Below are 25,541 nucleotides of genomic sequence, written 5' to 3' on the forward strand. Positions count from 1 at the left end.
ATATTGTCGAAAATGTCAAGCAGGTCATCGATATGTTGAAAGCCTTGAGACAAACTAGCTCTACTTAGCATTTTGTAACTATAGTTACCACGCTCCAAATTCTACTTGCGTTGGGGAAGAAAAAAATAAATAAAAATGCGAGCAAAACACTCGGACTGTAGTACCATGATTAAAACTTCCAATAAGATCAGTTTCAGCTAAACCTTCCAATGTCCCAAAGGCCTAAGACTTCATGTCCCGCATACTACCATCCCAGTATGTCTATAGCATGCCCCGCCCACACCTAATCTTTCCCAACGTGCAAAATGAACCTAACAGAGCCCAGAATGGATTCAAGGAAGTGACCGGATGCTGTTTATTCCTCTGCTGCATGTAAACACAGTTGTAGACTCGACACATTACTAATCCCAGTCCACACTCCAAACTTAACACCGAAGCCAGTCATTTAATCGATTATTTTAATGATCATATAAAACACAAAACACTTTTAGGGAAATCAAAATACAAAATATCCTCCAGGGGACAAACACTTTGCTCACTTTCCTACAGTCCAGAGGGAATCTAAAACTGCTCCGATTTCCCACAATGCACTGCTAATTTGTCCAGAAACGCTGCATTTTCAGTGGTCTGAAGTGAAGGTTGCGACGCAATAACTGATGTATTGATGTCTCTCGTGCTGTGGGCTATCTGCGTCTCCTGGGCGACCTCTCGACACTCCTGTCCTCTCTCCTCCTGGACTCCCTGTACCGGTTTTCCTTGTCCTCTCGCTCCATTCCATTCTTGTACAAGTCTCTGGAAGACACGTCCTTGCTGCTTCTCTCGTGCGATTTTGACTTTGACCTCTCTCGGCTGCGCCGGCGCTCTCTGTCTCTCTGCAAGTCACTTTTGGTGTCCTTGATTTTGTGCCAGTCATTCTCATTCTCTCTGTTTTTATATCTCTGGTCCTTACGTTCTGCCCAGTCCGGGGAGTCCCGGCGCCCTCGCACGTCCGGGGAGTCCCGGCGCCCGCGCACGTCCGGGGAGTCCCGCCGCCCGCGCACGTCAGGAGAGTCCCGCCGCCCGCGCACGCCAGGAGAGTCCCGCCGCCCGCGCACGCCAGGAGAGTCCCGCCGCCCGCGCACGCCAGGAGAGTCCCGCCGCCCGCGCACGCCAGGAGAGTCCCGCCGCCCGCGCACGCCAGGAGAGTCCCGCCGCCCGCGCACGCCAGGAGAGTCCCGTCGCCCGCGCACGCCAGGAGAGTCCCGCCGCCCGCGCACGCCAGGAGAGTCCCGCCGCCCGCGCACGCCAGGAGAGTCCCGCCGCCCGCGCACGCCAGGAGAGTCCCTTCGCCCGCGCACGCCAGGAGAGTCCCTTCGCCCGCGCACGCCAGGAGAGTCCCGTCGCCCGCGCACGCCAGGAGAGTCCCGTCGCCCGCCAGGAGAGTCCCGTCGCCCACGCACGTCAGGAGAGTCCCGTCGCCCACGCACGTCAGGAGAGTCCCGCCGCCCTCGCACGTCAGGAGAGTCCCGTCGCCCTCGCACGTCAGGAGAGTCCCGTCGCCCTCGCACGTCAGGAGAGTCCCGTCGCCCTCGCACGTCAGGAGAGTCCCGCCGCCCTCGCACGTCAGGAGAGTCCCGCCGCCCTCGCACGTCAGGAGAGTCCCGCCGCCCTCGCACGTCAGGAGAGTCCCGCCGCCCTCGCACGTCAGGAGAGTCCCGCCGCCCTCGCACGTCAGGAGAGTCCCGCCGCCCTCGCACGTCAGGAGAGTCCCGCCGCCCTCGCACGTCAGGAGAGTCCCGCCGCCCACGCACGTCAGGAGAGTCCCGTCGCCCACGCACGTCAGGAGAGTCCCGCCGCCCACGCACGTCAGGAGAGTCCCGTCGCCCACGCACGTCAGGAGAGTCCCGTCGCCCTCGCACGTCAGGAGAGTCCCGTCGCCCTCGCACGTCAGGAGAGTCCCGCCGCCCTCGCACGTCAGGAGAGTCCCGTCGCCCGCGCACGTCAGGAGAGTCCCGTCGCCCGCGCGCTCGCACGTCAGGGGAGTCCCGTCGCCCGCGCGCTCGCACGTCAGGGGAGTCCCGTCGCCCGCGCGCTCGCACGTCAGGGGAGTCCCGTCGCCCACGCGCTCGCACGTCAGGGGAGTCCCGTCGCCCGCGCGCTCGCACATCCGGGGAGTCCCGTCGCCCGCGCTCTCGCACATCCGGGGAGTCTCGTCGCCCGCGCTCTCGCACATCCGGGGAGTCTCGTCGCCCGCGCTCTCGCACATCCGGGGAGTCTCGTCGCCCGCGCTCTCGCACAATTGGTGAATCCCTTCGCACACGTTCTAGCTTATCAGGAGAGTCTTTTCGTGATTTGTTCTGTTGTCTTTGTCGGTCCTCCTGGTTTCTGCCTTGTCTCTGGCTCCTTTTGCTCTTCTCCTTATGTTTCTTTCCACGCTGGGACCCCTTTCTCCGCTTCGCATCAGAGTCTGAATCTATGGAAGAGCGGAAATAGTGACAACAATTAGAAACCAAGTGCATGACTCCAGAAAACCGAGTGAAATAAGCATTAATACAAGTGATGAGTGAGCAGCCGAGTCATCCTTTTCTTGTCACGTCACCCAATTATTTAGTAGAATACTTTAAAATTTGCAAAACACTTCAGTATTATCATCGTCATAATCTCCCAGCACGTAAACAACTCGTGAACAGTACGAGTGATAGAAAAGTGTACAGGAACAATGCTTGTACAGTCAAGTGCTTTAGTCGAGTCATTGTGTGTGTGGTGTATTGGCAAGAAGCTAATCATGAAAAACAAGTTAACTGGGGCTGTAATTTTGAATTTGTGGAAGTAAGTTTTAAAGGAACGGTATGTTCGCTGCACTGCAGTGATGGGATCCAAACGGATCTGTCAAATCACTCGGGTTATAAATTATGGTGGAAGAAACTGAGGGAAATTCAAGGAGGGGAAACAAGGTCACTTGATAAGCGTTTTGAATTAGGACATGACTCGAACCTGGTTCAGGCTGTGTGTGTGTGTGTGTGTGTGTGTGTGTGTGTGTGTGTGGTGACAGAGCCTGCTGCTGAATTCCCTGAAGAGTTCAGCCTCAAAACCAGGTCACCACTGTCGAGTTTCCATCTGCGGGTGTGTACGAGTTCAAGAGAAAACTGCAGCATATCTTGCATCCATTACTGAGTAACTTTCATCAACAGCTGGACACTAACACTCAGTCAGGAAGAGAAACGTGTGTATGAGACACCTGAAGTCCTTTTACACAACGCACTGTTAACAAGCACAAGAAGCTAATTAAAGCAAATGTGCACAAAACACACCCACCCCACCCAAGCTAAAAAACAAACAAAAAACCCACCACCACACAGGCTACTGCTAGTTGAGCTCTCACACACACACCAGACAGAGAGAACAACTCACACCTGATTCAGCACCACAACCCTTACTGCCAGCTTCATTTCCAGCAGACTGCTAAATCCCGTCTAGGGATGGCGAAAACTAAAAAAAATCTTGACCGACCACCGAGTCTCATTAGCCGGTTAAAGTCGGTTAACCTATGAGTTTAAAATTCAAGAATTGGAATTATTAGAATCTATTCTAAATCTAACCGCGAGCATCCGCACGTTCAGTCCCAGTCGCTGCCCTCCACTCACATTACCTTTTCTACAGCGCGAAACATTTAGTCAAACGCGGCACTGATGTCGAGGGGTTTGTATCGGAGCGGAGGACAAATGGCTCCAGTTTAGAGACAGTTTCAGTTGGCCATGACGGCGTTGAAAATAAAGTCAAGTGCTAGAAGAAGTACAGAACATTCAGTGATGGGAATAACGGCGTTAAAATAAAGGCTGTTATAACGCCGGGTAATCTAATTAATTAGCTACAATCGTTATAACGCCGTTACCAATATCAACACGCCATTACTGCATGGTATCGAAGTTGCTCTGAAGCCGTCACCGACTTGGCTCACAGACACAAAAGCTGCGTTTGTCACTCCCCCTCAGACACCGCTGTCATTTCATTCTCTCCCCTTCCCTCCAAAAGTCGGCATCTGCGCCTTTAGTTTGTGTGGAGAGATATGATCTGCAGTAACATGCATTGTTGGCTACAGACCGAAACATACTTTCAGAATGCACTGGCCGAGGCAGGACTAAACTCCATGTGCCTTCTAATAATAATTAAAAAAAAAAAAAAAACACACAATAGTAATTTGTAAGCTAAAAAGCCTGTGTCTACACTTTTCTTTCGCCGAGTGGCAGCTGTGTTCAACTGGGGCGGGAGGGCGGGACATGACTGAATGGGGGTTTCTGATTGGTCAGCTGTCGTCCTTACACCGCATAGCATGCCCCAAGCGTTTACAACACACAATTCCAGGTTCTCCGCTCCAAAATCGGCAGCTTCAAAATGATTGATTTTTTTTTTTTAACCGACAACCAAAAAAAAAAAAAATTAACCGGTTGACGTTGATTCGGTCAAACGGTCACCGGTTAACATCCCTAATCCCGTCACTGTTTTTAAAGCTTTAAATAACTGAGCACCTGACAGGCTGGAAATGAGCAGGAAATGAAACACTCACATCAGCTCATGTTTCCCATTTCTCCGGAACCTGATCTCTCGCCCGCTGCCCTTTTCCTCCTTTATATTACATGCCTTTAAATGGTTAATACAATTTGGAAGCAGGACTGGTGTCACTGAGGTGGTGGTGGTGGTGGTGGTGGGGGGGGGGGGGGGTCAGTGTACAAACGAATAGACGAGTGTACTGAGAGAGGGACGAGTGTGTACCTGAAGAACTGGAGCTGCTGGACGAGTCATCCGAGTCACTGGAGGAGTCTGAGTCACTGCTGTCACTGGCCGAGGACGAGGAGTCTGATGATGAGGACGAGGAGGAGGAAGAGTCAGACGACTCGACATCCTGGTTCTGAGTCATGATCATCTTTGGCGCGTTCTTCAGGTGCTCTCTTAGCTCATCTCTGTGTGCGTGTGAGAGAGAGAGAGAGAGAGAGAGAGAGAGAGAGAGAGAGATACATTAGAGATTCTCTCAGAGTGGGTGTAAACCAAAACCCCTTTAACAAAAGTCCACGGGCGCCGATAGGTCAAATAATCTAACACACGATATTTTATTTATTCTCTCCACATTCACTGTATATGAGCAATCATGCGCTCTGATTGGCTACTCTACTACTAGGATATTAACTCATATACCGCAAGGAGAGAAAAACAAAATGGCGGAGCGTGTTGCTGAACCAATCGAGGACGAAATAAAAACTCTACTCGAAAACAAAACCCAAAAAATACAAAAGAAGCAACAAAATATGGAATAAAAGTATTTGATAAGAATGTCTTTTTTTTATTTTTCAAGAATTATCATTGCATTTTCCATAAATTGCTCCTGTCATTTCGCTGGTTTGTTTACATTCTAAGCAGAAATTATTTTGTCGGACGTTTTGTATCAAGTTTTTATTTATCGAATTTGCAAAAAATAAAAATCCAGTGAATGTGGAGAGAATAAAACAGTTATTTCACTTGTACATAATCCATGTCTCATCATACATGGCTTACAGACAACTCGGTGCTACGTGCCACATCAGCTATCAGCTCATGTACGACCCGATTTCAGGGAATAACTTAAATATTTTATAAGGACACGAGTGTTTTCGTGTGAAATTCGCCACTTGTACTTTTCATCTGAGCTCCATCTGGGACATGGAGAACCAAAACCAGGACATAAATCTCTGTCACTCATGAGGAAATCAATGAATTGTTCTGATAAATTTGGGGACTTTGTTTGTGAAGGTGTCGATATAAAAAGAGGGGGAAAATAAATAAATTAAAAAAAAAAAAGTCACACGTTAGTTTGAAGATATGAAGTTTATCTTCTCGTGTTGAAAAACTTGCATTTTTCATACAAAATACATCACGGATCTGAGTGACGTATTTAAATAATACTGGCTGGTGTTGAGTGGTTTATCAAATATATTCAGATGAGTAGCTGAATGGAATATATCTGACAGACCATGAGAAAAGCCATTATTATTATTATTATAATACATATACACATTCCTTTCAGGTGTTCAACGCGTCTTTCTCTTTCAAAATTCTCTCAAAATCTTCCATATTTTGTAACGAAGCAAACCTGGTGGCCATGTTTCTTTACAAATCGTCACAGTCACTCGCTAGCGTGGAAGTTTTACATCTCCGACGTGTGACCTCATGTTGCCTTGACAACCATGCAATAACGTAAACCATATTCAACATAATGCTATGCTAACACTATTGCATGCTATCAAACCAAATGAATGAAACCCGCTAGAAGGGAATAAAACATGTTTTTATTCCAGCGAAAGTGTCCTGTATGGATAATAATTCCTGATATTTCAATCCGATGACATCACTCCCAGTGTTTTCCCGCTGACTAGACGCGTGTTGTCAAAATGGTGAACCGGTTCAAAATTAAAATTCTTTTGATTAATTTGTGTGTGTGTGTGTGTGTGTGTGTGTGTGTGCGTGCGCGCGTGTGTGTGTGTGTGTGTGTGTGTGTGTGTGTGGGCATAATATAAAGAACGTTACACAGTGACATGAAGATATGAAGTATATCTTGTAGTGCTGAAAATATTTTCAGTGAAGGCGGTTCACTGGCGCCTTAAAACCAGTTGCTCTGGGCAGATAGAGCTCATCAGCCTAGGAGGGCAGTCCACCTAGGGGACGGAAAACCCCGATTCCAAACCTCCGCTGCCTTGCAGCCATATTCATCCATGGAAAAGGCTATGAAAGTTAATCCAAACAAAATTCGGAGTGGAGACCCGAAGGCGGATGGCTGTCATTTTTGGCTTCCTTCCGGCAACTCCTGTAGCCTAGCCGGTCCCAATCATAATGCTCTGCATTCCGTTGGATCTTGCCGGGGTGGCCGAGAGGGGGGCCCTGATGACTGGGCAACGCTAGGCCTCCAGACACTTTGCCCAGGCTTGCGCCCTGGAGAGGTCACTCCAGTCTTACAATCTGAGAGAGCACAACATGGAAGACAGCAGTTACAGGTTACAGTGGGGCAAAAAAGTATTTAGTCAGCCACCAATTGTGCAAGTTCTCCCACTTAAAAAGATGAGAGAGGCCTGTAATTTTCATCATAGGTACACCTCAACTATGAGAGACAGAATGGGGGGAAAGAATCCAGGAAATCACATTGTAGGATTTTTAATGAATTAATTGGTAAATTCCTCGGTAAAATAAGTATTTGGTCACCTACAAACAAGCAAGATTTCTGGCTCTCACAGACCTGTAACAACTTCTTTAAGAGGCTCCTCTGTCCTCCACTCGTTACCTGTATTAATGGCACCTGTTTGAACTCGTTATCAGTATAAAAGACACCTGTCCACAACCTCAAACAGTCACACTCCAAACTCCACTATGGCCAAGACCAAAGAGCTGTCAAAGGACACCAGAAACAAAATTGTAGACCTGCACCAGGCTGGGAAGACTGAATCTGCAATAGGTAAGCAGCTTGGTGTGAAGAAATCAACTGTGGGAGCAATTATTAGAAAATGGAAGACATACAAGACCACTGATAATCTCCCTCGATCTGGGGCTCCACGCAAGATCTCACCCCGTGGGGTCAAAATGATCACAAGAACGGTGAGCAGAAATCCCAGAACCACACGGGGGGACCTAGTGAATGACCTGCAGAGAGCTGGGACCAAAGTAACAAAGGCTACCATCAGTAACACACTACGCCGCCAGGGACTCAAATCCTGCAGTGCCAGACGTGTCCCCCTGCTTAAGCCAGTACATGTCCAGGCCCATCTGAAGTTTGCTAGAGAGCATTCGGATGATCCAGAAGAGGATTGGGAGAATGTCATATGGTCAGATGAAACCAAAATAGAACTTTTTGGTAAAAACTCAACTTCTTGTGTTTGGAGGAGAAAGAATGCCGAGTTGCATCCAAAGAACACCATACCTACTGTGAAGCATGGGGGTGGAAACATCATGCTTTGGGGCTGTTTTTCTGCAAAGGGACCAGGACGACTGATCCGTGTAAAGGAAAGAATGAATGGGGCCATGTATCGTGAGATTTTGAGTGAAAACCTCCTTCCATCAGCAAGGGCATTGAAGATGAAACGTGGCTGGGTCTTTCAGCATGACAATGATCCCAAACACACCACCCGGACAACGAAGGAGTGGCTTCGTAAGAAGCATTTCAAGGTCCTGGAGTGGCCTAGCCAGTCTCCAGATCTCAACCCCAGAGAAATTCTTTGGAGGGAGTTGAAAGTCTGTGTTGCCCAGCGACAGCCCCAAAACATCACTGCTCTAGAGGAGATCTGTATGGAGGAATGGGCCAAAATACCAGCAACAGTGTGTGAAAACCTTGTGAAGACTTACAGAAAACGTTTGACCTCTGTCATTGCCAACAAAGGTTATATAACAAAGTATTGAGATGAACTTGTGTTATTAACCAAATACTTATTTTCCACCATAATTTGCAAATAAATTCTTTAAAAATCAGACAATGTGATTTTCTGGATTTTTTTTTCCTCATTCTGTCTCTCATAGTTGAAGTGTACCTATGATGAAAATTACAGACCTCTCTCATCTTTTTAAGTGGGAGAACTTGCACAATTGGTGACTGACTAAATACTTTTTTGCCCCACTGTACAAGTCCATGCTTGATTGGCGTAAGAGCCGGACGCCACGGGTTGTCTTCGACAGTGGGAGGGATGATCACGTCCTATTGGTCAACTACTGCCCGCCTTAAGCTGGGCAGCCCCCAGCCAGGAAGGTGTTGACCCGTCACGATCTGCCTGCTTCAGTGGGTGCCTGGAGCTTTGCACTTCTTGCTCAACAAGCGGATCGTTAAACACTGCTCCAGGCAAAAATTGGAAGAAAACGAAGACTCCAGCTCTTCGCATTGCAAGCTGGAATGTGCACACAATGCGTACTGGACTGTCAGACGACCTCCAACAAATAGACAACACTCGCAAAACCACAGTGATTAACCGCAAGCTGTGCAGGTTGAATACTGACATTGCAGCCCTGCAAGAGACCCGACTTCCAGACAGGAGATCACTGAAGGAGAAAAACTATACCTTCTTCTGGCAAGGGAAAGTGCAGAAGAAACCAGGGAACATGGGTGTTGGTTTTGCAGTTAAAAACATATTGCTCTGCATGATTGAACCTCCAACAGGTGGCACTGAGAGAATCCTCACCGTGCAAACCTCGTTTGTATTTACGCACCAACACTAACAGCCATACCTGAAGCCAAAGATCAATTCTACGAACATCTAGACAGCGTTATCAAAAGTATCTCAGCAACAAAGCATATCTTTCTTATGGGCAATTTCAATGCAAGGGTGGGCACAGATCACGAATGCTGGCCAAACGCATTAGGTCATCATGGCATAGGCAAAATGAATGACAATGACCAGAGGCTCCTGGAGCTTTGCTGCTACCACAACCTATGTGTGACGAACACCTACTTCGAGAACAAGTCATGCCATAAAGCATCTTGGAGACATCCTAGGTCGAGTCATTGGCATCAGCTTGACTTGATTATTACTAGACGCGAGTCTCTAAACAATGCCCACAATACCAGAGCATACCACAGTGCCAACTGCGACACTGACCACTCTCTGGTTGTCTTGAAGGCAAAGCTAAAACCAAAGAAACTATCATTCCAAGAAAAAAACGTAATCCAAAAATGAACATGAGCAGGACGGCTTACCCTGACAAAAACCTGGAATTCACAGAACGGCTTAAGGAGTCTCTGACCAATGACCAACCGCTCGATGCAGAAGGAAGATGGAAATCTCTTCGGAACACTATCTACAGCACTGCAGCAAAGACGTATGGCAAAAAAGAGCACAAGAACACTGACTGGTTTGAAGCTAACATCTCTGTGTTAGAACCAGTCATTGATGCCAAGTGTGCTGCACTGATCCATTACAAGCGTGACCCTAGTCAGCAAAACCTACAAGCATTGAAAGCCGCTCATAGCAAGGCCCGGCAAACTGCTCGTCGCTGTGCAAACATTTACTGGCTTCAACTTGCAGACAATATCCAGCGCACCTCAGACTCTGGTAACACCAGAAGCATGTATGAGGGTATTAAGCAAGCAACAGGCAAAACAACTATGAAGACTGCACCCCTGAAAGCTAAAACAGGGGAAGCGATTACTGACAGAAACAAGCAAATGGGTTGATCATTATCTAGACCCCTACTCCAGAGAAAACTCAGTTTTTCAGGAAGCACTTGACGTCTTAGAAGACCTTCCTGTCTTGGAGGAATTGGACTTAGAACCCACCGTAGAAGAGCTTAGTAAAGCCATTGATGCTCAGTCCAGTGGTAAAGCACCGGGTAACGATGGTATTCCATGAGAGATCATCAAATGTGGAAAACCAGCCCTGCTGGAACCACTTCATGAGCTCTTGCTTCTTTGTTGGAGAGAAGGCAAGGTACCTCGTGACATGCGTAATGCGAAAACAGTAACCCTGTACAAGAACAAGGGTGACCGCAGTGATTGTAATAACTATTGGGGTATCCCCTTGCTGAGCATAGTTGGCAAAGTCTTTGCCCGTGTGGTCTTGAGGCGTCTCCAAGTCCTTGCTGAACGCATTTACCCAGAATCTCAGTGCGGTTTTAGGGCTAAAAGATCCACAGTAGACATAATTTTCTCTGTCCATCAACTCCAGGAGAAATGTTGAGAACAGCAGATGCCATTATACATCACTTTCATTGACCTCACAAAGGCATTTGATCTCCTGAGTAGGAAAGGTCTGTTCCAACTGCTGAAGACTGGCTGTCCTCCACAGTTGCTCAGCATAATTACCTCTTTCCATGAAGACATGCAGGGTGTGGTAAGCTATGAAGGTGAAGTTTCAGAACCCTTTGCAATTCAGAGTGGCATGAAACAAGGTTGTGTACTTGCACAAACTCCGTTTGGTATCTTCTTCTCGCTGCTGCTTGACTTCACAGGGTGTCCATCTACACACCAGAAGTGACCGAAGGTTATTCAACTTGGCACGTCTGAGGGCCAAGACAAAAAAAAGTGTGCACAGTGCTCATTAGAGAAATGTCGTTTGCTGATGACGCTGCCCTGACCTCGCACACGGAAGAGGGCCTCCAAACCCTGATCAATCAGTTTGTTCATGCTTGTAATGAGTTCGGGCTAACTATTCGCATTAAGAAGACAAACGTCATGGGCCAGGACATCCGTGTATCACCCTCGATTAGAATTGATAACGAAGTGCTTGAAGTCACTGATCACTTCACTTATCTGGGCTCCATCATCACCAACAATCTATCCCTTGACTGAGAAATCGACAAACGCATTGCAAAAGCTGCAGGCGTGTTGGCAAAACTGAGCAAGAGAGTATGGGAAAACAACCAATTAACATTAAACACCAAACTCAAAGTTTATCAGGCATGCGTTCTGAGTATCATGCTTTATGGTTGCAAAACCTGGACTACTTATGCCAGACAGGAGAAACGTCTTGAAAGCTTCCACCTTCGTTGCCTACGACAGATTCTTGGCATCACATGGCGAGACAAAGTCACAAACACTACCGTGTTGCAACAAGCTGGTTCCTGGAGTATGCATCTCCTCCTTTGCCAGCGCCGTTTACGCTGGCTGGGGCACGTGTATCGTATGCAGGACGGCCGCATTCCAAAGGACATCATATACGGAGAGCTGGCCACAGGACACCGCCCAGTAGGCCGCCCAGCACTGCGCTACAAAGACTTCTGCAAGCGCGATATGAAACTCACAGAAATCGACCCAAATAACTGGGAGTTACTTGCTGAAGATTGCAGTTGCTGGCGGCACGCCATATTTGAAGGTCTCAAAAGGGGTGAAGCGCTTTACCAACAGTCAGAGGAAAGAAGACAACGGAGGAAACAGAGAGAGCAATCCCAGGTCCCCAGCCCACACTCCAAGTTCACCTGTAACTTATGTGGAAAGGACTGTCATGCAAGGATTGGACGACTGAGTCATTCCAAACGCTGCTCTCCACAAGGCTGACTTTTTACCATGGCGCTACCGTTATCTTACGAGATTGAAGGATGCCCACTAACAGTGGCACGGAGATATGAAGTTTGTCTTCTAGTGCTGAAAATATTTTCACTCAAAATACATGTATATTCACCAAAGATAAAATTCATTGCTTCATGCAACTGTATAATATTATTTCTACATCATAATTTTGTGCTGTGTTTAAACGTGTGGTAAACTGTTGTCTGAAACTTGAACAGCAGTTGCGTCCTGTTTTGAAATCCACAGTCATTTGAGCTCCCTCAAGCTCGTTAATATTCATTTTCAAAAAGATTTTATACTATGTTCATAAGACATTAACAGATGATGCATTAATAATGCAACACCTGACCTCACCTCATAACATATTCACAAGGCATTATTAAAATGCGTTCATGTTGAAAACTTTCCTTCAAAAACATGCAGTATTGCTATTTATTACCCCATGTTTTTTTTTAACGACCTTAAAATAAAATGATTTTTCTCTCACTATATTAAATGATAAACTTCAGTCCATAGCAAAATACTGAGGATTTTCAACCTTGTATATTATCCACTAACATGAACTCATAATATATTGAATAATAACGATACACAAATAAAAAGCATGACTTTCTTAAAAATCAAAATCAAAATCAATTGCTGGCAAATTGCTGTACTCCATGTGTAATAATAATACTCCAGGACATGCTGTTATTGGAAAATAGTGCATCAGGTCACCATCATTGATTGTTTTACGAGAGCAGCATGACCCTGAATGTTTTATTCTTTACTTAGATTATTTCTCCCCAACGTTGCATTCTGGAGATTATCAAAATACAGCGAATCTTGCATCCAAAACCATTCCGCATCAAAATGTCCCGTCATCCATCCGTCAACTTCCTCCATTATTTATTTTATTCTTTTCACAGATGCCATGCTAGTTCGTTTACAAAGCGATTCCTTCCTCGATTTAAAGGCAGAGTTGGTCGTTTTGGAGAAACCAGCAGATGGAAGCTAGATTTTGAAATTATCCAACTGGAAGGAAATAAATAAATAATCCCACCCTTCCCTCCAAAGCCACTCCTCCAGAACACATGAACACGCCCTGCCCGACTGCTGCAGAAGGGCGAGTCCATGAGTGTGCTGGGGGAGGAGCGGAGTATGTTGTCACGTCCCACTCCTTCATGTCTCATTCACATGTCAGAAAAACACCTAACATTCTGATAAGGAATGCAAACAACGAACATGGTCACTGTTCATACTCTCAGCTGTCAACTCGCTCGCTAGCTTTGGCGATGAGTGCGCATGAAGAGGAAGGCACGTAGGCCATCCAAACATTTTATTCAGACCAACTGAAATGACTGGACGGGAATTTTACAGTCCTCTAACTGCCACACATTACTTTTTTTTTTTGGTCAGAGTACTTTGTGTGCGTTTGTGTAGTTTGGTGTTTGAGTGTTTTGTCCGCCGGTTGTGGTGCAGCTCCGGACCCAGTTTGGGGCGTCGGTTCCCTCCAGGCCTTGGTTCGCTGTGGGTGATGCCTGTGCTCCCAGTAATGGACTGCAGTGAGCTCGTTGCTCATTTTACATCGTGGTTGTCCATCACTCTGCGCTTTAACGCTTGGCGTGATGTTCCGAGCGATTTTGCTCGGTGGCGTCGCAGCGGCTGTGCAGGCGGTTTGGGACACACCAGCGCTCTGCGTGGCGGAGCTTCTCTGCTCGCTGTGTGGATCCACGGCGTGGTGTTCGAGCGATGTTGCTGACGGCGTCACGGCGGCGGTGCTGGAGATGTGGGACTTGTTTCCGTGCGCCTTTTGGTGGGACTGTGGCTGCTACACCACGGGAATTACATCCTGACCCCTACTTGGTGGACTTTTTATTATATTTTTATTTATTTAATTTTTTCTTTCCTTGTCGATAATTGTAAAGCGTCCTTGGGTTTTTTGAAAGGCGCTATATAAATTTAACATTATTATTATTATTATTATTCATGGCCATCAGGATTAGGGATGGCAAAAACTAAAAAAAAATCTTGACCGACCACCGAGCCTCATTAGCCGGTTAAAGTCGGTTAACCGATGAGTTTAAAATTCAAGAATTGGAATTAGAATCTATTCTAAATCTAACCGCGAGCATCCGCACATTCAGTCCCAGTCGCTGCCCTCCACTCACATTACCTTTTCTACAGCGCGAAACATTTAGTCAAACGCGGCACTGATGTCGAGGGGTTTGTATCGGAGCGGAGGACAAATGGCTCCAGCTTAGAGACAGTTTCAGTCGGCCATGACGGCGTTGAAAATAAAGTCAAGTGCTAGAAGAAGTACAGAACATTCAGTGATGGGAATAACGGCGTTAAAATAAAGGCTGTTATAACGCCGGGTAATCTAATTAATTAGCTACAATCGTTATAACGCCGTTACCAATATCAACACGCCATTACTGCATGGGATTGAAGTTGCTCTGAAGCCGTCACCGACTTGGCTCACAGACACAAAAGCTGCGTTTGTCAGTCCCCCTCCAGACACCGCTGTCATTTCATTCTCTCCCTTCCCTCCAAAAGTCGGCATCTGCGCCTTTAGTTTGTGTGGAGAGATATGATCTGCAGTAACATGCATTGTTGGCTACAGACCGAAACATACTTTCAGAATGCACTGGCCGAGGCAGGACTAAACTCCATGTGCCTTCTAATAATAATTAAAAAAAAAAAAAAAAAACAATAGTAATTTGTCAGCTAAAAAGCCTGTGTCTACACTTTTCTTTCGCCGAGTGGCAGCTGTCTTCAACTGGGGCAGGAGGGCGGGACATGACTGAATGGGTGTTTGATTTGTCAGCTGTCGTCCTTACACCGCATAGCATGCCCCAAGCGTTTACAACACACAATTCCAGGTTCTCCGCTCCAAAATCGGCAGCTTCAAAACGATTGATTTTTTTTTTAACCGACAACCAAAAAAAATTTAACCGGTTGACGTTGATTCGGTCAACCATCGGTCAAACGGTCAATCGGTTAACATCCCTAATCAGGATGTAAAGAGAATTTCAAGAAATATAACAACCAGAACGTCAAGGACGTAGTCACTCTTCTAACCTGCCATCAAAACAACCCTGACGACCAAAACATCAAACAGAACTGAAATGTGACGATGTGAGAGAGGACCAACCTCCACAACAAACTGTTTACAACAGGAACAAAGGACTACATTTTGTTCCCCGAGTGAAGATCGACCAAGTGTTGTGCAGAAGGTCAGGTTCTTTCAAATAAAACAATCAGAACTGAAATCCAGTGAGAACTGACGGAGGAGACACGATTTAACTGGAAATCAACCAAGTTGTAAACAAGTTGTTTATAACAAGAAAATCAACAAAACAAACAGCCAAGTTTTGTTCCTCAAGGGAAGATCGACCCAAAACATCAATCAGAACTGAGAGAGGAGATACAATTCTAGTGAGAGGCCTGGAAAATTCATTAATTTGGCCTAATTAGGAACTCGTCAGCAAAAAAATTGACAAAAACAACCACGTTTTGTGCAGAGTGATGAATTCTCTCAAACAAAACAAATCGGAATGGAAGTCTGTGGAGAACTGACGGAGGAGATACGATTTAACGGAATTGTGGACGATGGACACCGCGCCATGGAAACAGATCATCGACCTGATGGACAGATGAGCTCAAAAATGTTTCTAAAACAATTACCGACCCTACTTTTAATTTCAAGTCCCGTCTTTTTCATTCGGACTGGCCTCCATCAGGTCGTTATTCTACTTTAAGTCCACCGTGTTATCAGTTGAATGATGACATCATCAGGCTGCGTGTTTGCTTGGCAAGTGAGGACATTTATTCAAGCAGTCAAATAGCAACTTGTCCTTTTTCCCCGTTTTAGTCTTGATATCTGAATGGAACGGTCCTGTGAAAGGTGACGATAATCAAGGTCTAGAAGACAAAGAGCCAGACTGTGGCGCGAGAGATTATTGGGCATGTCCTCAGAATGGACCAGAACCGTATACCAAAGCTGGAAAACATAAACCAGGTCGGTCCAAAACAACTGATGGGGATCCGTCACGGGATGAGACCCAACACCAGTCCAGACAGAGGCAGGTCACTGATACCTCATGGCCCTCAAGGGACGAAGACGATTAAGGATCATCAAGGAATGGAGATGGAACAGCTGCACATGGCCTACAGAGAAAACAGGAGGTTCTTACGTGAGTCCGCCGAGGCCGATGGAGGTGAAGAAATTGATGGCGAATCTGGTGTTCCTTGGGTTATCGCGAGGGAACAGGCCTTCGAAGAACACCTGCAGAGTCCTGCCGAAGAAACACGGAGCTCTGTTTACACACTTATCGTTTATATTCTGTTTATAAAGCACAAATTCATCTGGGGCAACTCACATGTCCTTGAGTCTTTCATTGAGCTTCGGAAGCCCCATGTAGGCGCACAGCTCCTGGAAGAGGATCTTGACAAAAATACGGCTGGAGGACGTCGTCGTCTCCTCGCTCATTTTCATGCACTCTAGAACCTGCGGGGAATTACAGAGCAGTTCAAAGCAAAGCAGGAAAAATAAGACCACAGAATATGCCTCGCTACAGCAACCAAAAATGGTTTCATCTTTCTTCAAGCTGGGAAATACACCACTCGTATTTTTCATACAAACTTCATCCGGGATATTGAGAACGGCAACTGGGACATAAATCTCTGTCTGTCACTCGCGAGGAAATCGATGAATTGTTTTAATAAATTTGGGGACTGTGTGTTTGTGAAAGTGTCGATATAATGAACAGAAAATCACACATTAGTTTCAAGATATGAAGTTTATCGTGTGTTGAAAAACTCGCATTTTTCATATGAAATACATCGTGGCTCTGAGGGACATATTTAAATAATATTGGCTGGGTTTGAGTGGTCTATCAGATATATTCCATTCAGCGAGCATGATACTGAACGAGTCAAAGACAAGGAGCTGAATGGAATACATCTGACAGACCATAAAAATAATATTGGCTTTTTTTTATTATTATTATACACATACACTTCATATCAGCATTCTCGAAGGCCAACGCTAGCTTACCTGCAACTCTGTGCTGTTAGCATGGCAGTCCAGTTACCTTCTAGCTGATGTAGTGCTAGCACAGGCCAATGCTAGCGCAGTCAAGCCGAATATCATTCATCATTATTATTTTCCCTGTGTAATTTACTGAGTAACTTTTAAAAATCAACATTGACAGCTACACTACCGTTCAAAAGTTTGGGGTCACTCTGAAATGTCCTTATTTTTGAAAGAAAAGCACTGTTCTTTTCAATGAAGATCACTTTAAACTAATCAGAAATCCACTCTATACATTGCTAATGTGGTAAATGACTATTCTAGCTGCAAATGTCTGGTTTTTGGTGCAATATCTCCATAGGTGTATAGAGGCCCATTTCCAGCAACTCTCACTCCAGTGTTCTAATGGTACAATGTGTTTGCTCATTGCCTCAGAAGGCTAATGGATGATTAGAAAACCCTTGTACAATCATGTTAGCACAGCTGAAAACAGTTGAGCTCTTTAGAGAAGCTATAAAACTGACCTTCCTTTGAGCAGATTGAGTTTCTGGAGCATCACATTTGTGGGGTCGATTAAATGCTCAAAATGGCCAGAAAAATGTCTCGACTATATTTTCTATTCATTTTACAACTTATGGTGGGAAATAAAAGTGTGACTTTTCATGGAAAACACAAAATTGTCTGGGTGACCCCAACTTTTGAACGGTAGTGTACACAACGGTGTGACCTGGCAGCCAAAACTCTCTCAAAATCTTCCACTTTTAATGAAGCAAACCTGGCCGCCATGTTTGTTTACTAACGGTCACAGTCACTCGCTAGTGTAGAAGTTTTACGTCTCTGACGTCTCTTTTCCAGTTTTTCGATGCGTGTTGGTATGTTTTTCTCTTGTGAAGAATATCTAATGAAGTTTTGGTCGCCTTTTCAGTTTATTTATTTTGTGCTTAAACCTAGCACTGGATTAGACTTGTATTCTCTCTTTCCCGGCCAACAAAGAAACGACTGTGCACATGCGCAGCAAAAAAGTTGTCTCATGGGATATCCGCATGAGCGCCGATGTGCGACATCGTCTTGTCTTAACAACGTGTAATATAATAATATCGCACGCTCATTCTCCATTGGGCAGAGTGGCGTAATACACTGAGGATAAGCGATATGATAATACTGCATGCCATCAATAAACCCACTAGAAGGGAATAGAACATTTTTATTCCATGGAAAAAAAGTGTCCTGTATGTATAATAATTCCTGATATTTCTCTCCAATGACGTCACTCCCAGTGTTTTCCCGCTGATAAGGCTCACACTGTCAAAATCATGAACCGGTTCAAAATTAAAATTTTTTTGATTCACTTGTGTATTTCTTTGTTTTGGGCGGATGTGTCCATATAAAGAACATTACACGGTGGGCGAAGATATGAAGTTTATCTTCTCAGGCTGAAAATATTTTCCACTCGTGATGTATATATTCACCGCTTGAAGATAAACTTCATATCTTCACACCACCATGTAATTTCCTCTATAAAAATACAATTATAAGCTGTTAAAGGCTTCTACGCATATTGGGGATCTTTTGGCCGAACACCATTTCAAATGAGGACCTTCACAGCAGAACAGGAGTGGCGCCCCTGGAGAAAACTATTGCAGCCCGCAGATGGATCTGGTTGGCCACGTATGTCGAATGACTCCCAACTCAATAACAAGGAGTGCATTAAAGTGGACGCCAGTTGGATAAAGAAACAGAGGCCGCCCCAAAGAGACCTGGCGAAGAGCAATCGAACGAGACCTAAAAGAGAGAGGACTGACTCTGGATACAGCCCCAAGTATTGCCTCAGACAGGGCCAGATGGAGAGCACTCTTCCTAACGCCTCAAGGACCACTAGGCCCAGAAGAGGATTGAGAGAGAGAGAGAAAGGCTTCTACGCTCAATGCAATACCAGGAGTCATTTACTTAGCTTAAACCGCACATGATGCAATTTTTTTTCAACTTACTTCAATAAACATACTGTTGAAATGTGCAAGTGCAAAAGTTTGAGACTAATGCTCTAATGTAAAAACTCGTGTTTTTAATGGGGCAAAGAAGTTTCATGGCTTTACGAAAAAATTTGTACGAAGTCTGTTTGCAACTCGCAGCCAAAACACATCACACTGGTTGCAAACTTACCATTACAGTTCACTACGGCAGACAGTAAATGCAAACAAAAATAGGAGGTTGATGCGTCACCAGACCACCAAATAATGTGATTTGTATGAAGAACACAACTTTTACCCCTGGGATAATGATGCACCAGTTCCCAACCGATCCGGCTTGGAGACGAAACTGGGTTAAATGTGAGCGGTGGCGGCAACGCCCAGACTTTCGCAAACACACTTTGCTATGCTCAGCACATTTTGAAGACAGCCGTGATGAAAGAAGGTATCCTGCTTTAATGGTTGGAGAAAATAAACTACGCGCCATCCTGCGAAAAGGGTCCATACCAACCGGAGACTCCATCGCGATAAAACCACCAGAAATAGTCAGTGAACACCAAAAAAGACCAAGTTTAAGCACCAGAATGTTGTCAGTAGCGAGCGAACAACCTGCATCGCATGATTTATTGTTTGTTTCACAGATTTTCATCGCAAGAAACACTATTCTTGTCGTGATGGAATAATGAATAAACATTCAGGCTGGCCTATTTATTATTCATTATGCAACAAAACCAGGTCTTGCTTCATAATGATGGCCGATTCCTCGGGTTCAAGGATCAGTTGGAAGATTGTCATTGGTGACACGATTTCTGGTGGCTATATAAACCAATCGTGGACCTGGAAAACCTTATGCAGGAGGGTGCTGGCCCACAGCAGCTTTCCTCTGGATACGTTTGTCTTCGAGGGCGGTTTTCCTAACTGATTCGAAGAGGTTGCAGCCTCGATGTAAGGCTGTGCTCCACCTTGCCTTGTCCCCGGCGATATTCACCCAGTCCTTTTCAGGAATTCCCAGTGCATACAGCTGATGCTTAAGCTGGTACTTAAAATGCTTACGTGGAGCAGCCCTATCACACTTGCCCTGATTCAGCTCTCCATAAAACACAAGTTTGGGCAGACTGGTGATCTTGGCTCCCTCAAGGACTTCATAAAAGATCAATATCACTAAAAGTTCAAATGAAAACTAAAAGCTAAGTTTCATGCCGTTATGCCAGTGGTATAGCTCGGTCACGTCACAGCACTGATCTCCATATAGAGGTCAGTCTATTACAGTTATACACACGGTGCTGCATACGACCAGGCTTGTAGTACTTGAGTTCAGGACTCGGACTCAAATCTGACTCGTGCCCTAATTTTAAGGACTCATGACTTGACTTGGACTCGGATTCGTAAATTGGAGACGAGGACTCAGATTTTTTTTTTCTTTATTTTTTGGAACATGCCATAATGTGGCATAAGATATTTATATCTACATTAATTTTTATGCTAATTTTGTGCAAGAAAATGCACATTTGCCTGTTCAGGAACAAGCGAATGTTAACGGCGCTAAAACGCCCGGAGAGACGCCCCTAGGATTGTCCACGCTGCAAAGACAGACTTTTCATGCAGTAGGAAAAAATGCACTGCTACGTGTTCCATATGTAGAAGAACTATCGAGGAGACGACCTTGAACTTCAATCGTCATTTGGTAAGACTCCACCCAGAGAAGGAAGTGACGCGCTATGTTCATTGCTCTGTTGATAGTGGGCGGGGCTTGCTGAGTGATGAACAAGCTTTTTATCTGTAGCCTGTTAACTAAGGCCCTGTCCACACGGCAACGGATTCAGGTGAATCCGATAAAATTGTTTATTGTTTCGGCCTGGCGTCCACACGGCACCGGCGTTTTGGGTGCCCAAAACGAAATCTGTTGAGAACGGGTTCCAGAGTGGAAAGATCTGGCAACGGCGCCATTGCGAAGTCGTCTGGATGAGTAGAACGGATTTGTTTACGATGACGTCACAACCACGTGCTTCACGCCGGGTAGAAGTGTAACGAACTCGATGCGAGTTGTCAACAAATCCTATAACTTGGTTCATGAAACGCGCTTACAAAATATTTTCACTGTGAATATTTATTGTGTAATGGTGCAAAGTGAGAGAGAGAGTTAGGGCAGAGTCAATCCCGCCAGCAAAAATAGGGAAAAAAAAAAAGGAGCAATCTCACCTCTTCAGATGTTGGTTTAAGTCCTACAATACATTCCTCAAAAAGGGCGTAGAACAACAAATTAAACCATCAACGTGTAGCATTCAATTTATTCTGGACCATTAAAGACGCCGCCTTCCGCGTAGAATCATACGTCATCCTCGCCGCCATATTGGATGGGTCAAAGCGGAGAATAAAGATGCCTCATTCATGTGCTGCGTTTAACTGTACCAACAGGTTTACCGTCCAAACGAGATCACATGGGATTACCTTTCACAGGTGAGACTGGAAAAATACTTTTCATTGTATTTGGTCATTATAATGTAATTTTACGAACAGATTTTTCTGACTTTGTGGCTAATATGAAGTCTCGCGCATAATAGTTTATGCGCATGCGTCCTTACTTCTTCTATTGTTCTGGTGTCTCCGAAGGGACCATCTTACAGCGCCCCTAGAGGTGTGGCAAGCGTTGCGTTGCCATATGTACCTGATATTTTACTGATCCGTTGCCCATGTGGACGCGATATTTTTTTTAATAACATCTCGTTGCCGTTGTCGTGTGGATGTAGCCTAAAATGAGGCAGTGGAGCAGTAACGTTAGTCCAATATAGTAGCAGAGACACTTTCACATAAAGGCAGCAACAGACACCGTCACATGGTGCAGCTGGAGTCTTGTTCTCGGACTCGACTCGAAATTTTCTTAAATGACTCGGACTTGAACACTGGGGACTTGAGACTGGACTCGGACTCGAGGTTTAGTGACTCGACTACACTGCACATGACAATTTACATTTTGCTTTTCCTTTCCTTCAAGGAATCATTTGATTTAAATAATGGAGTTTCAAACTTACCAAGCCTCGACTGCTACCGTTCTTTCCTAACGCGCTTCTTTCTAATACTGTTTCAGTCAGACCATCAAGATCAGTTTGTTCATCCATATCACTGTCTTGGTGTTGCGAGTGGTCGATCTTTGTATGGTGCGGACTGGCTGTTAAAAACTTCGTTTGCTTCTTTTGAACGACCTTGAGCGCCAGAGACTGGGGATTCACTCCACTCAGAATCGCAAGACATCGTTATGAAAAGGCAGACAGTGTGCGTTCTACAGACTACCGTAAACAAAGCTTTGTGAAAAACAAGCACTTGGCAACCAATGCGATGTCATTAAAGTACATCCCACCATAAAACTCCACCCAGTCCTCTGGACTTTTTTGGGGGGGGGGATATAGCTGGGGCTTTGACTCAAATTTAAGTTTGTATATTTTGTTTTTATGGATTTTCCACGTACAAGTGTTTTTTTGCGTATTGCACAGTCGGTTAAAAAACTGCTTCATATGCACTTGGATTATTAGGCAGGACTGAAAGCAGAAAACGATCAACGCCACTCACACTCCAGGGGATGGAGTCGGTGTAGAGGAGGTGTGCAAACATTCTCGCCACATTGCGCAGCTTGTTGGTCTCCAGCCTGTGAATGGTTTCGTACTGCTCCTGGAAGATGGCCTCAAAGCTCTCCATGTACTCCTTCTTCAACAAGCAGAACCTCTGCAGAGATTCAGAGAAAGAGAAAATAAATGGAGAGACTGAGAGCAGGCAATGAGATGAATAACGAGATGAAGTGCAGGCTGGATGGAGGAAAGGAGAGACGGATGGATGGAAACGGAAGATCAGAGAGACAGAAAGGAGAGGATTAAAAAAAGTGAAACATGAACCCTGTTGTCTCAGTGTGCCGTCTGAAATAAAGAATCTGCATGTTTCCTCGTACGTGATAAAACACTCAGCCCCAGGCAGAGTTTCAAACAGCTTTGTTTTCAAGAGTGTTTTAAATTCTCTGGATGCAACAGAGACGAGACCGAAGTTAGAAATGAAATAACTGGGATATGGCCGAACCAGCTGGAAATAAAATCACCAAGCAGCAACCGGAAGGTAAAAATATACTCGGAGAAAACAGTTCATGGTTCTGGGTTTCTAAAGAGAGTGAACTTTTAATCTTTCCTCAGAAGGGAAGCCATCTGCTGTTGGATCTATACAGAACCTTTTCCACCCAGAGGGAACGATCGAAGAACATGGCAGGTTCTAGAGTCAACCGCTTCTCCCCATGAGCGCAGAGATGTATATAGACATACACAGGACGACAATATATAGATGGGTGGATAACTAGACAGGACAATAAACAGATACACAAATAGGCAGGGAGATAAGCAGGGAGGCAGACAGACAGGTAACCGGAAGGAATTAATAGGAATTTAAACATCCGGGTCATGAGCAAGAAGTTACAAATAAAAGCAGAACGGTAAACAGAAAAGCACAGAAATAACTGGATAAATAGACCAAGCAGGGAGGAAGATGGCGAGGTACACAGCCAGGTTGGTAAATAAACACATTTTAATAGACTTGCAAAAATGGCAGGTAAGTAGTCATACAAACGTGGTGGGAAATGCAGGTGAGTACGAGTGACAGGTACACAAACAGATGCTTTACAGAAACTATTTAAAAAAAAAAGGGGGGGGGGGGCACAAATGAAGTACAAAAAAAATAAAATTAATCAAACCTATCATGTTGTAGGTATGTAACGAGTCACCCAATTTACGATTTGATTCCCTTCACGATATTGGGCTCACAAGTCAATTTTCCCACAATATTCCCCCCCCCCAAAAAAAAAATTTTCCCTACTCATCAACTGAAATATTCTTCTTCTTAAGAAACACAAGAACTCGTTTCATTTTCTTAATAACCACCAATACCATTTACCCACATCTGTAAAGGTTGGAGTAAAATATTATAATCGATTAATGAAAGTATTCCTTTGATTAAAATTAATTACAAATAGGCCGTTTCTTAATAAACCTTTGTACTTCCTCCATCTGCTTCTCGTTTCTTTATCTTTCAGCAGTTTGCCGAGAGAGTCTGATTTTTTTTTTTTTTTAAGGCCCCGTCCCACAATACCGACAACTATAACTACAAATAAATGGGTCCCCCCCCCCCTGCAGTTTATGTGGTCGGTGCTCACACCAGCGTGATAATGATCCCTATAGCCCAGGCCTGGGTTTATCCGTATCGCTGAGTGCTTCTGGATCGATTTTTTTTTTTTCCCCAGGCCTGGACCTGATCCGATAAACATCTGACCAATCAGATAATTGTTTACATGTGACGTTGTCCAAGCGTGTGCTATTTTTCCCCGAGCATCTTTGTACATCCTTGTTGCATCATGGAAGAGAAGTGTTGAAGATGAGCCTCAAAAGCAGCTCTTCCTCGCTGTCACTGTCAGCCACTGGGTGCTGCTGAGGGCACTGGGTGTGGGCACACAAGCAGCATTCAACCGCTACATTTTCCCAAGAAAACCAACAACCACATATTTCCCTGAGTGTCAGGACCAAGCGATATTACAGTGGGGATTATAGTTGTGGTGTTTCTGCTCCAGACTGGAACTCAATCCAGGTAGAGGGAGAGTCAGAGTTGGAGTTACAGATATATAGTTATCGGAGTTGTGGGACCGGACCCTAAACCTGTTTGTACAGCCAATTGTGCAACAGCTCTTTCCCATTTTAGATCTATTTGAGTGTTTTTGCTGCATTAGAGCTGCGTTACTTCCACTGAGGGTGAAATCATGTGCATTCCCGCTACTATACACAGGGTTTCTGCAGGCTTGAACAAGTTCAATTTAAGACTTTTTAAGACCTTTTTAAGACCATAACAGGTTAAATTTAAGACTTATGCCGCACAAAAAAAAAAAAAAAAAAAATTGGGAGAGCCTGAATTACTTTCAAAATAACAAAATCTATTATCATTCACCAATGAACTCATTACATCCCTAGGGTGCGCTCTTGCATTAATGAGGAACTAAGTTGCAGTGGAGCCAAAGACATCCCGCAAATCACTTGAGGATGAGGCATTCGATTCCGTACGGTTTGCGTATTGTAACGTTACAGTTCGCACGGAGTTCGCTGATACACCGTCTCGAGATGTGCTTGGACCTGACAACGGTGAACAAAATTGAGCGATGGCATGCGATTGCTGCAGACTTTTATGGGCAGCCTGGTGCTTCTCCGCTTTCGCGTGCGATTCCGGTGCCTTTACACCCAGGGTGCCGAGTTTGAGTGTTCTTTTGCACAATGTGCAGTACGCCTCAAACGGATTGTTTGGTACACGTTTTAACCAGTCTACGAAATCATTGCGTTCAAGCCAGCAGTCGTTAAACTTGCGTTTGCCCATTTTGCTACAAACCGTGACGATCTCCCTCGCTTCTTTTAGGCTCTACTGCCCAAATGCGCGCGTGCCATGCCCTGTGCATCACCATGCCAACCGGGCTAGACGCCGGATTCCACTGTCTCATTTGTAGTTTGCAGCGTAGCCTACTGATACTAAGTAGGCCTAGCCTATATGACTAATTATGAATATCACC

General features: G+C 45.2%; 1 protein-coding gene across 2 annotated transcripts in view; it reads right to left on the bottom strand.

The window, feature by feature from the left end:
• Positions 1 to 444: 444 nt before the first annotated feature.
• Positions 445 to 25,541, bottom strand: part of cwc22 (CWC22 spliceosome associated protein homolog) — a 101,181-nt gene continuing 76,084 nt past the window's right edge. For both annotated transcript variants that reach the window (XM_060928961.1, XM_060928962.1), the window contains exons 17-21: positions 22,532 to 22,684; positions 16,348 to 16,475; positions 16,162 to 16,263; positions 4,750 to 4,937; positions 445 to 2,452 (exon numbers count right to left, since the gene is read on the bottom strand). In XM_060928961.1, coding sequence (XP_060784944.1) covers positions 684 to 2,452; positions 4,750 to 4,937; positions 16,162 to 16,263; positions 16,348 to 16,475; positions 22,532 to 22,684 — 2,340 coding nt within the window. In that variant the 3' untranslated portion in view covers positions 445 to 683. The remainder of the gene's footprint in view (positions 2,453 to 4,749; positions 4,938 to 16,161; positions 16,264 to 16,347; positions 16,476 to 22,531; positions 22,685 to 25,541) is intronic.

The sequence above is a fragment of the Neoarius graeffei genome, chromosome 9 (assembly GCF_027579695.1).
Source record: "Neoarius graeffei isolate fNeoGra1 chromosome 9, fNeoGra1.pri, whole genome shotgun sequence".
Lineage (NCBI taxonomy): Eukaryota > Metazoa > Chordata > Actinopteri > Siluriformes > Ariidae > Neoarius > Neoarius graeffei.